Source organism: Aspergillus costaricaensis, assembly GCF_003184835.1.
Source record: "Aspergillus costaricaensis CBS 115574 unplaced genomic scaffold BO79scaffold_15, whole genome shotgun sequence".
NCBI lineage: Eukaryota > Fungi > Ascomycota > Eurotiomycetes > Eurotiales > Aspergillaceae > Aspergillus > Aspergillus costaricensis.
In genome coordinates, this window is record NW_020291815.1 from 337,004 (window position 1) to 351,790 (window position 14,787).

The 14,787-nt window shown below is 52.8% G+C and overlaps 6 protein-coding genes across 6 annotated transcripts; 2 read left to right on the plus strand and 4 right to left on the minus strand.

Moving 5' to 3' along the window:
- Positions 1 to 203: 203 nt before the first annotated feature.
- Positions 204 to 2,126, minus strand: BO79DRAFT_147542 (uncharacterized protein; the record flags this gene model as incomplete). The annotated part of the gene is made up of 1 exon (XM_025678511.1): positions 204 to 2,126. The coding sequence occupies one exon, from the start codon at positions 2,124 to 2,126 to the stop codon at positions 204 to 206; it is 1,923 nt and encodes a 640-aa protein (XP_025539699.1).
- Positions 2,127 to 2,786: 660 nt separating this feature from the next.
- On the minus strand, positions 2,787 to 3,469 carry BO79DRAFT_14556 (uncharacterized protein). Its single transcript, XM_025678423.1, has one exon. It carries the CDS (start codon positions 3,218 to 3,220, stop codon positions 2,831 to 2,833), a length of 390 nt encoding a protein of 129 aa, XP_025539700.1. The 5' UTR covers positions 3,221 to 3,469; the 3' UTR covers positions 2,787 to 2,830.
- A 937-nt stretch (positions 3,470 to 4,406) lies between these two features.
- BO79DRAFT_194575 (Protein kinase domain-containing protein) lies at positions 4,407 to 6,185 on the plus strand (the record flags this gene model as incomplete). Its single annotated transcript, XM_025681060.1, has 4 exons — positions 4,407 to 4,857; positions 4,914 to 4,943; positions 5,004 to 5,509; positions 5,599 to 6,185. 4 exons carry the CDS (start codon positions 4,407 to 4,409, stop codon positions 6,163 to 6,165), a joined length of 1,554 nt encoding a protein of 517 aa, XP_025539701.1. The 3' UTR covers positions 6,166 to 6,185.
- A 240-nt stretch (positions 6,186 to 6,425) lies between these two features.
- On the minus strand, positions 6,426 to 7,722 carry BO79DRAFT_208992 (ESCRT-III subunit protein DID4). Its single transcript, XM_025682506.1, has 5 exons — positions 7,587 to 7,722; positions 7,265 to 7,479; positions 7,140 to 7,200; positions 6,810 to 7,070; positions 6,426 to 6,736 (listed from the first exon to the last, which is right to left on the minus strand). The coding sequence occupies exons 1-5, from the start codon at positions 7,590 to 7,592 to the stop codon at positions 6,590 to 6,592; spliced, it is 690 nt and encodes a 229-aa protein (XP_025539702.1). The 5' UTR covers positions 7,593 to 7,722; the 3' UTR covers positions 6,426 to 6,589.
- A 226-nt stretch (positions 7,723 to 7,948) lies between these two features.
- BO79DRAFT_287413 (mitofusin) lies at positions 7,949 to 11,501 on the plus strand. Its single transcript, XM_025688578.1, has 4 exons — positions 7,949 to 8,352; positions 8,424 to 8,472; positions 8,545 to 10,601; positions 10,658 to 11,501. The coding sequence occupies exons 1-4, from the start codon at positions 7,983 to 7,985 to the stop codon at positions 11,014 to 11,016; spliced, it is 2,835 nt and encodes a 944-aa protein (XP_025539703.1). The 5' UTR covers positions 7,949 to 7,982; the 3' UTR covers positions 11,017 to 11,501.
- Positions 11,502 to 11,745: 244 nt separating this feature from the next.
- On the minus strand, positions 11,746 to 14,667 carry BO79DRAFT_287414 (BRCT domain protein). Its single transcript, XM_025688579.1, has 7 exons — positions 14,597 to 14,667; positions 14,480 to 14,541; positions 14,112 to 14,388; positions 13,422 to 14,050; positions 13,097 to 13,373; positions 12,969 to 13,049; positions 11,746 to 12,924 (listed from the first exon to the last, which is right to left on the minus strand). Exons 1-7 carry the CDS (start codon positions 14,616 to 14,618, stop codon positions 11,912 to 11,914), a joined length of 2,361 nt encoding a protein of 786 aa, XP_025539704.1. The 5' UTR covers positions 14,619 to 14,667; the 3' UTR covers positions 11,746 to 11,911.
- Positions 14,668 to 14,787: the final 120 nt, after the last annotated feature.

Genomic DNA, 14,787 nt, shown 5'->3' on the forward strand with positions numbered 1-14,787 from the left:
CCCCCCCCCCAATGACGTTATGAGATACCCACTTGGATCCCTCCTTCACCCGATCCCAAAATGCAAATACCCGAAAATCCACTGGTAAACTGACTTTCTCAGGGAAAAACAATGAAGCGATTCTCCTTCCATTGCTCCCCCCTCTTTTCTTCCCAATTCGACTAGTCCAAGGTAACTAATCCCCCCCCAAGGACCCTGCACCATCATTGAAGCCCCTCCGGGAGGTAATATCGTCGAGGGCCATAGAAGTTGCCCGGTTCGCGCAGGGACATGCGTCGTCCGAGGTAACATGCATCATCCAAGCGTTCCCGTTCCTCCAGCACGCGGGCCCGGTATTCCACCATCCGTTCGCGATGCTCCAATCGGGCCTCGCGGTCATCTAGTATTCGCGCCCGAATATCGTTCCGGGCCCGCCCTCCTCGGAACCGCTCTGCCCTCTCGGCCAAAAGTTGCTCCAAATCCAACTCGTCTGCACTCACTGGCGCATGGATGATCTTGGGCCGGTCCCGCGCTGGCCGGCTCACTTCTTGACTGGGACCACTGCCACTCCCACCACCACCACTAACGGCACCCTCGCTGCGTGGGTCGACATGTTTACTGTCTGCAGGCACCACGTCAATGCAGCCATTGGGATACCCTGACCGGCTCGTCTTGTTGTCCGACCCGTTTTTCTGGGGCTGCTTCCGATAATGGGTGCGGTATGCATGCTTCGCTCGGGGGGTGGAGTGTCGACGATAGAGACTGCCGCGCCACGGCTGGGGTTTATCCTCCAGTTCGGGCTCTTCATCAGAGCTATCGGTGATGGAGCTGTCGTCGTCAAAGTCGAACACGGATTCATCGTCCCCCACACTACTCGACTCTAGTCCCAGTTCTAGCTCGGGATCTGCCGCCGGCGTCGAGGGCCTGACGTTCTCGGGCTTAGTCTCCGGCGGAGCGGGGGTAGTGGTAGGAGCAGGGGCAGAGGCAGGGGCGGGTCCTTTGTCAGAAGGATGGGCCTCTTGCTGGCCGGAAAAATGGGCGCGGGGGTCGAATCCCTGCCTTTGGTGGAACATTCCAGCTGCCATGTGGACGCCTCGCAGGCCATTCGGCTGAGCCATCATGTGCGGAACATTGGCTTGGCCAGACATGGCAGCACCAGGCATGACAGGAGCAGGCACTGCAGAACTGGGCATAGCAGACGCAGGCATCGTAGAGACAGGCATGCCTGGCTGAGCGCGGTGTGGGTGCATACCAGCTGGCATCCCGTGCACCCACGGCCAGGGCCCCTGGGCCATATGTGGTCGTGGCCCCGCATATCCCTGAGGAAGTTGAGGAGGCGGCTGCTGGGGAGGTGGCTGATGGGGTGGAGACTGATGAGAAGGAGGCTGATAAAACCTTGTAGGCAGAGGCTGCTGGTTATGATTCATGGCCGGTGGCATTGTCCCCTGATGGATAGTAGGCCCTACCAGTGGCTCACTAGGCTGCATGCTCCTAGACATCCCCTTTGGTCCCGATTCGGATGGATTATTGTGCACGTGAGTTGGCACACGGTCCTGTGGTTTAGGAAGGGCCTCCACATCCACATGGTCGTCGACAGGTATCTTGGGAAACACCAGATCTGTAGCTTTTCTCATGATGACGACGTTCACGGAGAGCGTCTCATAGTCACCCCGCCGGGAGTTCTTACCCTTGAATGGCTTCTCGTCCTCCTTGACATAGACGCAGGTCCATTCAAAGTGGGGGTCACTCTTCCTAAGTTCGCTGATCAGCTGGTCCACATGCGCACGTTTGACCTTGGACAGGGACTGGTATTGCTCCGCGATGGGGGTCTTCTTGGTTCGCTTGTGTACCAGCTTCATCAGATCAGACTGGCTGAGGTTCATCTTGGTCCGCTCCACATGGTTCCAGGTGGACTTGTGCCCGGGCACGGCATCGGCCTTGAAGAAGGTGTACCCCAGGTAGTAGAAGGGGGCACGAGCATCAATCTCCTCAACGACCGTGGTGGTCTCCTTGGGCTTTGGATTGTTGACAGCCGGGGGTTTCTCCGCTTGAACATTGAGCCGATTCATCTGAGGAACCAAGTACTCCGGGTTCATGGGACGTGCTGAGCCCGCTTGCGCCACACGGACACCCTCATTCGGGCGCATAGGTGGATGATGAGTCGGAGGCGCAGGAGGCACCTGTTTGTTGTTGTTCTGGTTGATGACCGCCATACTGTACGACTCCGCTCCTGTTGGGGACCGAGAGGATGCGGCCACGGGGACCCGTAAGTATGTCAATCCTCAGGCAGAAAGGAGGGAGCTGTCAAGGTGAGCAAGAAGGAAGAAGATAAGGAGCCGAGCAGACGCAGCAAACCCTAGGGAATGGGATGGGATTCGGGAAAAACGGAAATGGGAGAAGCGGGGTCAAGAGCAAAGAACGAGCAAATATAACCTCCTTATATCTCCGAACGCGCCAGGGAGGTCATGGAGGGGTCAACTGGCCTCTTTTAATGACGACGGACTACCGGCAATAATCATGGTGTAAGATTGTTTCAGGAGATGAAGATCCCTGGTGCTTTCTGCCTTGCCATTAGGTTTGGAAAGCTGCATGCCCAGCAGAAGCAACCATCCAACCCCAAAAGATTCGGGATATCATGGTCGCGGAGCTACTGGAGTCTTTGCTTGTGACCATGGCAATCGTTCAATCACGATGCGCCGTTCAAATGAAAGGACCAGGGGAAAAGCGCGCAGGTCCCTCCGTCGCTGCGCAAGACGGAATTAGCAGGGCGCGACATCGCCCGGGCATGGGCAAGGAGAACTGCCCTGGCCATTTTGACGCATTGTCATTCGCCCCTTTGACCTGCGTCTTTTTATATCCACCCCCCTCTTTTGAATGAATGATAGTCGTTACTGAGTCGCGGGCTTCGCGACTGCTTCTCTGGCCGCGTGTTTGCCCGGGCTTCGTATCGCAGGCAGCCTTCCTCAGCCGCAATGGAATGGGGCGATGCAGAAGCAAGTAAGAAAACCCAACATCCCCCCAGGGCGACGAGCAACCACAGCCCGGAGTAACCAGGCGGCAGTAAAAAGTCTGATCTGATGTTGGATGGGCGATGAGGGTTGAGCAAGACAATCAGATGGAAGATGAAGAAAAAAGGAAAAGCAAGGCCGCCGTCATGGTGCACTCTACCTGCATGTGGCCGACCGGCTAGCGGGTTCGCTGCTGTGTTCAGGCCCAGGCTTTCACAGTCCAGGACGAACATCGCTGCAGCCTAACCGCCATTCAGCGCTGTTGCCCAACAATGAACTTCTAGTTCCCACAAGCCTGATTGGCCGCAGGGATGCGCCGGTTCTGCAGCCAAACCCCCCTTTGCCGCCGTCTGTCCGTCTGGTTCAAAGAGACATGTTCTGCTTGCCCGTCACTGTCATTGAAGTAGAGTGGATCAATCCACTTCCCTACATACAGAAACGTATAGAAGTATCCAGCAAATGCTGCACGTCATGGGTTCTTTTCTTGTTATGCTGATCGTGCTGCATGCGATGGTGGAAATGATCAATTCCGCTCTGTCGTCTTGGATGGCCGCCACCAGCAGCAGCAGGATCACCACCACCACAACCATCACCACCATGAAACGGTACTTTTCTCCCCCTCCTTTAAGAGTCCAGGCGAAGGATATCGTCATCTTCCTTGCTAGTCGTGTTGAGAACGGCCGCCCGCGTTGATGATAGGCCGGATCAGCCGTGACTCATGGCAAATGCCTGCAGGTGCTCCAGGCCTCAGCTGGGCCCATCCTGCAGGTTGGGAGGCCCTTATTGGATGTTCAGACTTAGTACACCCTCCTTCCATGACTTATAGAATCTATATCGGAACATGACATTGCCAGTCTGGAAAATATTGGTATCTCATTTTACTAACAGCCCCTCCACGAGCACAAAACCTAACGCTGAAAGAAACCCTAGGTGAGTGAAAGTTAAACTCTAAGCAGCACATACATCCTCAAGATGTTGCCTTCATGTGATCTATCAAAATTGACCGTTGGGCTGTTGCGCGAGTCATGATCCAGTTAGGGTCTCTCAAGACTATACTGGAAAACTCGCCTTTTGTACCATTTGATCTCGTAGTAGAGTTTCTGTTAAGGTCTACAACCTTTGTTCTTTATATACACGTTTGGACTAATAGAACAATCCGAACAATCACTCGCATACCGGGCTCTTTCTTCTCGATGTTCCAATCATCAACAACGGCGCAGTAAAAACAAAGACTCTTTATATGAAAAGTAAGGAAACCAGGGTTCCGCGATGCATCCCTTTGTCGGTAGTAGTCACGGCGCTCTTGGAGCCCTCCAATTTACCTCCACTACTATAAAAGCCTGCCCTCTATTCGAACTACCGGGAGGAGGCTATAGCTAACCCTGAAACCCTATTTCGACAGCTCTTAACATTCTCGCAATGGCGGACGACAATAGAAATCAGATGTTCTGGAGCCGCGAATTCGCCCGCCTCGTCGGGGTTTTAACTAATGCTCATCTCTTGAGTGCTGCAGAGCATCGGGAATTATGGGCCCACGTCTACACGTGGGAGTCGAGTCTGGCAGCACTGATTCACGATCTTCTACAACCAGAGAGCCTGCTAGCAGCCGAACATCCCCAACTCCATGAGGTACTCTCAAGGCGCTACTACGCCAGCATGCAAGCCAGAGAAGAGACAGAGATATCCAAATGCACGCACGAGGTGGACGGGGAACCTCGAACAGACAGTTATAGATACCAGCAAAGCATACACGATAAACAATCTACTATCCATCGTCAAGGCGATGAGGACGTGTATGATACGTACCGCGCTAATATCTGTCCCAACCTGGATAACGATTTTGTTCTCCGGGGCATTCTGGGGAGTGGAAGTATGGGATTCTGACCCTCTTGTGCTCTTGGATAGTTCGCTAACGCAGATTCACAGCCTTTGGCGTCGTCTTCCTGGCACATAAGCGTAACCCCCCAGACCTCAATGTGACTAGTGCTGGCTTCCTTTGCTGACCAACTTCTCTAGGAAGTGATACCAGACCTCCGGAACAACAAAAGCTATACGCAATCAAGGTCGAGACTTCATCGACCATCAATACAGATATAAGAAAAAAGATAGGTGATCCGAGTGTGGCGCCTCTATACTATCAACAGCCGCATCAGTTCCGCTATATTCCAATGGAGGCATACCTTCTGCTGCTCACGGCTGGCTGTAGGCGGTTCTCGATGCTGGACTCCGTCTACTCCCACGGCAAGTACAAGGCAACGGTGATGGAAGCTACAGTCCCCGATGAAATCCGTAAAAAGAATTACGACCCATATTCCGAAACGAAGGCTTGGATTGAGAATAGGTTGCGGCCATTCGACGGAGACATTTACCTTAATTCTAGAGAAAAGCAGACCGCACTAGATGAGGTGGCCGTCTGCCAGATAGCAACCCAACTGCTTGAAGCAACATCATACCTATATGACATGCGACTCTGCCACACGGACATCTCACACTTGAACTACCTACTTGACGATGCTTTAAATGTATGCCCCTCTCTACAGACAGAACCCTACAACCAACCATCCTACCCCCTTTCAAAGAACCCACCTACTAACCCCTCCAACCAAAACAGACAACCCTAATTGACCTCGGCCTCATTCACTTCGGCCTGCGCGACGCAGACTTCCAAAAACGCCACACGCCCTACATCCCCAACTACGAGAAATTCATGACACCCGAACTCGCCACCGAACTCCTAAAGCCCAATTATGACAACACCGACTTCAGCAAAGGTACCGTCCAAATCCCCCTTCGCCACGATGTCCGCGGCCTCACGCTCTGGCAACTCGGCTGCATCATCTACGAACTCCTACACGGCTTCGCACCTTGGGAAGAGCCAAACCCGGATCCGGATATCGGGCGTCTTTCCGAGTGGCCTAGGGGTAGGAGTGCTGCACAGCAGGCCCGGAGAATGAGGAAGATAAGGGAGCGAAGGCAGCGCGTTATTAGAGAGGAGTTGCCTGTTAGTGAGGACCTCTCGCAGGATTGTGTGGATATGCTGAGGGCTATGTTTACGAAGGACCCGGAGAAGAGACCGAAGTTGCAGGAGTTGTTGTCGATGCCGTGGTTTGGGCAGTCGAGTTATTGGGTAGAGATGGACACGCTGGAGGTAAGGAGGCAGGCTGCTAGTACTAGGTGATTTGCTTTTACGCAGGAGATAGATGGATGGGTAGGTTGATGTGGGTGGTTGTTTGGGGATGGAGGGGGGATTAAGGGATGGGGAGGTTGATCATTACAGTAGTATAAGTACTCACTAGATGTTGGATTATAGTTTGAGTTCGATTGGGTAGATCGTCAGTCTCGCGGGCGAGATGGCAAATATATATCACTAGTATGCGCTTACTCTTTCACTTCTTCAGCATACGTACAACAAGCAATAATAATATCTGTATCATTGGACTCAAGTCAAATTGCTCATGGATGGATGGAATCAATGCAAACCCAGTTACCCTAACGCCGTTCGAAACACGAAAACCGTATAACAAACTGCAAGAGTGCTTATAGCTATAAGTATTAAAATAAATGTAACTCATACTATCATATCACAAGTAGTATGAATCACATCACCTCCGCAGACTATCCAATCTCGCCTGCAAGTCATCGTCACTCGTATTCACACCACCGCCACCTCCACCCCCAGCACCAACCGCTTGCGCAACTCTTGTCTCGCCCACGGCCGTCTTTTGTATATCGGTGGGTGTTTCTCCCAGCTAAATAGTATGTTAGCATCATATACCTCGGCGAATCTCCCTGCGACGGGAGGGAGGGGGAAGGTGCACGAACCGCCTGGCTAAGATCCACACCAATCTCATCAAGAACCTCCTTGACAATATCCTCGCCTTCTTCCTCCTCACCTTCCAATCCCGTTGCTTCGTCAATCGCCTCATCCATCATTTCCTGTCGTTGATCCATGATATCGTTCTCTCGCTCGAATTCCATTGCGATTCGTTGCAACGCGGGGAGATTCATCTGTCGGTTCATGCTGCCTAGTAACATTGTTGCGCCTTTCATGGACTGCATCATTTGTTCGTTGCTTCGTACCGTCTATTCATCCATCCATCTTTGTAAGCTATGATTGCTTTGTGTAAGACGGAAAAAAAAGGGATATCGTACCTGAATCCGCAGCGAAATGGCCTGTAACTGTGTCCGCATCTGGTAGAATTTCTGGACATATCTGTTCCCGCGTTAGCATACCACCATACTCGGGATGATAGACAAGTGATTTGGGGGGCACTCACCTTCTCGTCCTCACCAGATCCTTCGCTTGGATCTTACAAGCCCCAATCTGTCCATTCTTCGCGCTCTTCTTGATATCCTGGACTAGCTTCTTCTCCTGGTTCTCGAGCTTGACTCGTTCGCGATCCAGTTCGCGCTGGGTTCGGTCGAGTGCTCGTTGATGTTTGCGCAGACGCTCGGCGGGCGTCATGCGCTTGCCGAAGGCCCATTCGACGATCTGGTGGGGAGGTGGTTGTTAGTTTACTTGGTTTGGGTTGAGTTTGGGGCGATGCGGGGAAGGGGAAAGGTTAGGTGGATAGATCAGATAGATAGGGACGGACGTACGTTCATGGTGGGGGTATTTGAGAGTCGGGATAGAGTTCAATGGTGATTGCTGTTTCGGCAGGATGGGAATGACGTGCAGCTTGTGGGCGAAGGAGGAAGCGGAGGAGGAGGGAGGACAGAGATCATGAAACGATAACAAAGTAGCCGATGAGGAATGAAGATAGGATGTCAGGCTACTTCTTTAGTTGAAGTGACATCAAGGTAACCGTACCATACGATACCAATTAATTACATACTCTAATTTACTCCGGTAATAAAACAGTGTCACATGCAGAAAATCAGACCAAACCCCTTTGGGCTTTTCCAGGGAATCTTTCGTTTCTTTCCATCTTCGCGTCACCGATTGATGGCTTTCCATCCCTGTTAACTCCCCTCATTCTTTCTCTGTCGGTCGCCATGAGTCAGGAGTATTTCCCCGGCCAGGGCGCCTCCTCTGCCGGCGAGGGTTCATCCTCACCTTCGTCCTCCTCGCCCACTCACGCCCATCCTCCGCCGCCGACGGAGGAGGAACGCCTTCCCAGCACTAGTACTTCTACTATGTTTCCGAGACCCCCGCCTGCATACATGACCGTCGGCAATGGCTCAACCTCCGAGAGCGCGACCGCCTTGATGGCTTCCCTGCATGAAGATTCCGGCTACGGAGGCAGTATTCCCAGTGGAAGTGTGATGGAAGGTGATGCTGGTGGCGACTGGAGGGCCGATTTGATGGTCGATCGCCCGACCCCCATGCATACCCCTACGCATCTGGGAGAGTGGAATCCTGCCGGTTCGTTTTTGTCCCCGGACTGATACGGATATAGTTTATGTGGAAAGGTGACTGACGTGCGGGTTATACAGTGGAGCATGAGAGACATGTTGTTGCGAGCCATGTTCATCAATTATTATAGTATGTGGTTATCACTTTTCTTTCTTTAAAGGGCTGTGCAGACACTGACCACTGCGCTCTTCGAATCTGCAGCAACTCGAACCGCACTAAGCTCGCGCGTGCTATCTCGCGCACCATCGAAACCCTCAAAGAACTCCAGAACATGAACCGCCAATGGCCCGCGCATTATCCCTCCTCCCAGAGCGCTCCTGATTCCCCTGCGCCAAAGCCCGCCTTGCAGAAGAGACAATCGTTTTTCGGAGATGCAAGCACCGAATCGGAAGATTTCCCCCGTCCCGGAATGGTCAGACGCGCTGCCACGATGACCGGTGGCGAGGATTTGGCTGAATCTAGCGCTGCGGCGGAACGTCGTGTCCCGTCGGAACCGAGGCTGATGAGCCCCCAGATTGCGCAGGAGTTTTCGATTCTCAAGCTGGATTTGAAGCTGGGTGCGCTGTCCCAGGCAGAGCTGGTGCACTCGCTGGAGAAAGCGTCGATTGCGTCGCTGTTGGATGGCAAGATCAGCCAGAGTATCAAGCATCTGTTGTCGCTGCGGGATCGGATTGAGGATACGTCGAGCAAGGTTTTGATTACGGGTGATCTGAACGCTGGAAAGTCGACGTTCTGTAATGCGCTGTTGCGGCGCAAGGTTCTCCCCGAGGATCAGCAGCCATGCACGAGCATCTTCTGTGAGGTTCTGGATGCGCGCGAGAACAGCGGTGTAGAAGAGGTTCATGCCGTGCACAAGGATGTGCTTTACAATCGCAACGATGAGAGTACCTATGATGTGTATGCGCTTCAGGAGCTGGAGAACATTGTCATCGACAACTCCAAGTACATGCAGTGCAAGGTCTACGTGAAGGATGTGCGGACGATTGACGAATCTCTTCTCAACAACGGAGTGGTGGATATTGCTCTGATCGATGCGCCTGGTCTGAACTCGGACTCGCTCAAGACGACGGCGGTCTTTGCTCGGCAGGAGGAGATCGATGTGGTCGTTTTTGTGGTTTCTGCTGCAAACCATTTCACTCTCTCTGCAAAGGAATTCATTCTTAATGCTGCCCATGAGAAAGCTTACATGTTCATTGTTGTCAACGGCTTCGACCAGATTCGCGATAAGCAGCGCTGTGAGCGGATGATCTTGGACCAGATTGGCAAGCTCAGTCCCCGCACGTACAAGGAAGCGGCTGAACTGGTCCACTTCGTCTCGAGTAATGCTATCCCAGTAGCACCTCCGCTTTCGGTGGAGAGCTCTGGTTCTGGTGGCGGTGATGGCGATGACTCTGATGATGATGACGATAAGCCTTCCGGCAAGAAGGATAAAGGAAAGGGCAAGGAGAGGGAGAAGATTCAAGATTTTGAGAACCTGGAGGGCTCCTTGCGCCGCTTCGTTCTCGAAAAGCGGTCTCGCTCGAAGCTTGCCCCTGCCAGGACCTACCTCCTGAACCTGCTTGCTGACCTCAACTCGTTGGCCTCGGTGAACCGTGATGTTGCTGAATCCGAGCTTCAGCGCGTCACGGACGAGCTGGCGGAGCTTGAGCCGGCGTACGAAGATGGTAAGAAGAAGAAGGTTGAAATTGGTGACCAAGTCGAGAAGCTTGTCGACGAGTCTTGCGACGATGTCTACAATCACACCCGGTCTACTCTGGGTGAAACCATCGCCCGTGTTTCGGAGGCTGATCTGGGCGTCGAATACCCGGGTTTCCTCTCCGCATTCCAATATGCGGAAGACCTGAAGGTGGCCATGTTGGAGCAGATCGCTTCGGCTGTAACTGGCTGCGAGGACTACGCTCGTGAAAAGACGGTAAAGGGCGTCGGGTTCATTCAGAACATCGGTCTTCTCCATGTTGGTGAGGACAAGTTTGCGCCCTTGAACTTCCGTGCAGACATGATGTTCCGTCGCGGTCGTCGTCACACTCTCGCTAGACAAGTGCACACGGAAGTGGAACTATGGGACTTCTTCGACGTCTCGGGCATTTGGGAGCGTCAAGAGAAGGTGGCCGGCACAGGAATGGCCATGACCGCCTTGACGGTTCTTACAGGCCGTGCCTTTGGCGGAATCAGCTGGATCGACAGCGTGTTCAGCGCAGTCAAATTCCTCGGACCGAACAATATGCGCCGCCTGTTCATTCCTGGTGTCATGGCAATCGGTGAGTCCTACCCTACAAGTCACTCCATTGAACTTTTCACTAACTGACTAAACCAGCCGCCTTGACAGCTGCTTACATGGTTTCCTCGATCCCCACGACTCTTCCCCCTCGTCTCTCACGCAAGCTCGCCGCCACCCTCTCGGAGATGGACTACGTCCACTCCAACGCGACGCGCATCTCCTCCGAAGTCCGCCGCATTCTGCGCCTCCCCGCCGGAAACCTGCAAACAAGCCTGGCGCAAGACATCGAAGATCTCGGCCGCCGCAAGCACGAAGTCAGCAAGACCAAGCAGGAAAGCGACGCCGCCTGCAAGTACTTTACGAACTTGTTCCGCGAGAGCGGCGAGAACCGCACCTCAGTCGAAAACATCGATCTCGATGCTCCCTTACCTGGTGGCCTGGCAGCCCATGCTTAGATACCAACTCTTGACTTTTATTTTCTTTCTCTTATCCATCCCCCATCATCTTTGACAACTGTACAAAACATAACATAATGATGCTGTACGAACTTGCTACTGCTATTCCCTCTCGGTTCAAGAGAAGTGTTAGCCGTGGCTGACACTTTTTTCTTACCTCCCTTTTCCTCGTCTACTTTGCCACTCAAAATATCCCCCTCGTGCATGTACATTCACCTCCCCTTCACCCTTCCTTTTCTCCTTATTTTTATCTGCATCATTACCCCATCCCTTGCAGGATAGGGCTGGTTGATGATTGTTATCGTCAGCTTACGGATGATGATTACTCCAAGTAGTTTCAGTCTCTGGCGTATCACCATCGTTGATTGGCGTCTTAGAGCTTAATTGCATACTTACCTAGTACTACCTACCATAGTTTCTGCTTATGGTTCTTAGTGTTCGTGGTTTTTTTTTTTTTTTGCAAGAAGGTATTAACTAGATTGAGGCTGTGCCTTTATTATTATGCTTTGTTTCTTTCCATCGTAATAAGTAGTGTCATAGCACGATTGTCAGATCTGGTGTAGGATTGTTTCCATAATGCAAGTACAGGGAATGAACAACTAGGCTGGACAACAAGCCGTAAAACTCCAAACCCAAGGATTCATAACAAACCATTCATGACTTGCCCTAGTCGCTAGTAGTAAGTAGATTTCATTGAGGACAGAGACGCCATGCTATGCTATGCATGCACTCAAGAGCAGAACACAATGAATGTCCAAACAAACCAAAGGTAGATAGTTAACCCGTCACCGGTTGATCTCTTCTCTATCCTTTAGAGACAAAACTCGCACATCCATATATAATTCTATCTACCCAACAGAACTCACTTGCCAATCCAACAAGAATCATGGTTTGATCAAAGATCATCCAACGCGCGATTAGTATGCCTTGTCCTCCTCGCCGTCCCCCACGCCCCATTCTCCAACCCAGGAACAAGTCTCCCCTCCGCAATCACATCATTCGACTTCTTCTTCTCGACTACCTTCCCAGCCTTTTGGAGGAATTTCTCCCGCATGGCTACTGCATCCGGGTCCTCATAGTCCAGCTGTGTCATGGGCGGGGCCTCGTTCTCGTCCTCTTCTTCGAGGGTGCCGTTACGCTCCGGGTACTGGTATTCATATTGGTTGCTGTGGGTGTGAGACAGCGAGGGGATGCGGGAATTGGTGGCGGTCGTGGTGGTGGACTCGACGGCGCTGCCGCAGCCGTCTTCATTGAGGGTGTCGATTGAGCTGGCGCGGGAGAAGGAGAAGTGCTTAGGGTGGTCGAGGGAGGAGGGGGCCCGGCCCAGGAGCGGTCTTCGGCCTCGTTGAGGTCGGTGGCGGTCGTCTGGGCCGGTGTTGGGTTCGGAAGGTTGGGCTGGCCGGGCGTTTTTGAGGAGGCTGGTTACGGCTTGGTTGAGGGCAGTTTGGGTGGTTGTGGTTGTGGTTGAGGGGTGTTGGTCGGTGGGTTTGCGCTTGAGGGGGGAGGTGGTGGTGGTTGTGTTGGTTGGGGCTGGGGGTGGTTTGGTTGTGGGGTTGGGGTCTGATGAGGATGTGTCTGGTGGTTGTGTGATGCTTGATTTTTGTTTCTCGTGCTCATGCTCGTGTCTGGGACGTGGGTGCTCGTTACTATTGGGGGGTTGCTTCTGCTCTGGGCGAGAACCTGCTCGCGGTTCCAGAGACTTTCTGCTTTGTGTGGGTTGCTTTTGGATTAGGTATTGGTCGACTGGTTGTTTCTGTTCGTTGCGGATGGAGGACCAGAGCCAGTCTGCACAGACGGCGGGGACGCCCCATTCTTGGGTATGCCGCAGCTTCTCCGGGTTCACGGGGCCGGCGTCGTTGCATATAAGGATGGAGGCGCTGGGTGTCAAGTACTCGTTGTAGGTGGCACCTGGAGGGTTAGACGAGGTCCTGAAGCTTCCTAGAGCAACTTACCAACAAGGTTGACGAGTTTTGCTAGATGGAGAAGGTCAATTCGGGAAAAGCCAGTAGAGCAGACCTTCATTCCCGCGAATCCTAGAACTGTCAGCTAAACGTCCATCGGGGGCTGATTGGGATTCTACCTTTGAGGGGGAAAGAAGGGATCGGGGTATTCGCTGTGTGTGATTCTGGCGGTACCAGCGTCTTCGCATCGAGGCATCTTTCCAGCCACATGTCGGTCACCACTTCGCATTCGAAAGCCAAGTCATCCGTGGATGGAACCTGTGCGCGGGGCATCTTGTAGGGCACGATGGTATAAAGGCCATGGCCCCTTTTGGGTATGTCTGGTCTAGAGAATTCGCTCAAGGAGCTCACCAGCTCTGCACCATTGAAGGAAAGGTGATCTCGCAATACGTTGGTCTTGGAAGGTTAGCAGGTGGAATAAAGTGTAAGGGTATGCACACCAACCTGTTTAGAGGAGAACCCATGAATGAAGAAGAAACAATCGCCCAGAAAACCCTCGCGACTCTCTACAGCTGGTGGAGGGGGCGGGGGCGGGGGCGGTTGAAGGGGCTCCTGCGGTTCTGCAAAGGTAGTCTCGCTCGCAAATGAGCGCGATTCCTGCAAGATAGAGGGCCTCTTTGTCAAAGACTGGGTCCTCTGCAGACTTTCTCTAGATGGCCTTGGATCGCTGCTGTCGAAACCCGTACCGACGATATCACCCCAGATGCCTTCATTCTGGTCTCCCAGCTTAGCACTTGCAATCCTCCGTAGCTTTCTCGGTCTAGGATTTGAGGGGTTTTCGTTATTAGTGACTTTTGGTTTCGGAGTAGGCAGCGATCGATTCCAGGCACCAGCGCCCTGTTGCTCATCGGGTAGTAGAGGGTGATAGAGAGTTTCTTCCAGGACCATGCCACGCTCAAGACTATCCTCGAACCACTTCACCGTGACAATTCTGATACCCCACTGCGTTGCGAATTTATATTTCTCACCCTCCGTATTCCGGGCAATGAGATGAGTGACGTTCTTGGTGAGGTCTTTTCGGAACTCGGCTCCGTGGGCAGTGACGGTGTCCTGGATACGATTTCGCAGCGACACTATAGCATATGCATTAGACCAGTCTTCCGGTGCGCTCTATGTCCGGTATTCCCTACTCACTATCCTCAAAGCCCGTTATGCAGATAGACAGCCCAGCAAACGTTGGGAACCTGTACTTTTCTTCTAAGGCCCGAATGTCTGTGTCGCCTCCCTGCATCCATGATTGGCGAACAGCTTCAACCCATTCCGGTTTCAGGACTGTTATATCGGTACGCTCGCGCGCGACGAACTTGTATTTCGGAGTATTGACTTCGCCGATAAGCAGATGCGTGACGTCGGAGGTAAGGTCAAATTTGTGGGTTGCTCCCATCTGACTTGCGACGATAGCGAGTTCAGACTAGACGTGACACACATAGCCATCAGTATTGTGCTAGATTGGTTGAAGAAATATAACAAGAGGTACAAGCATCAGAGGGCGTTTTGCATACCCGCTGCTCTGGTAAGATGGAGGTAAAGCAGAGGACCACCCCCGCAAGAGGATGCTCCTTGTCTGGAGTGGAGTTAGTCTGTCTCTTGCTAGCTAGAAAGAGGAATTGAGTACTGACTCGAGGTTGCTTTCTCTGCCATGCTTCATGATTGGCAGAAATTAGCCTGGGACCGGTGCGCCGATTTGAAGAAACGCTCTATCGGAGCTCCGCGCGGAAGCGCGTCTGGGGAGTATACGCTGTCACGTGACAGAAGGGGGTTCTTTCCCTTTGTGAAGATGCAGCAGAACATCTTCGACGCCATCGATGGA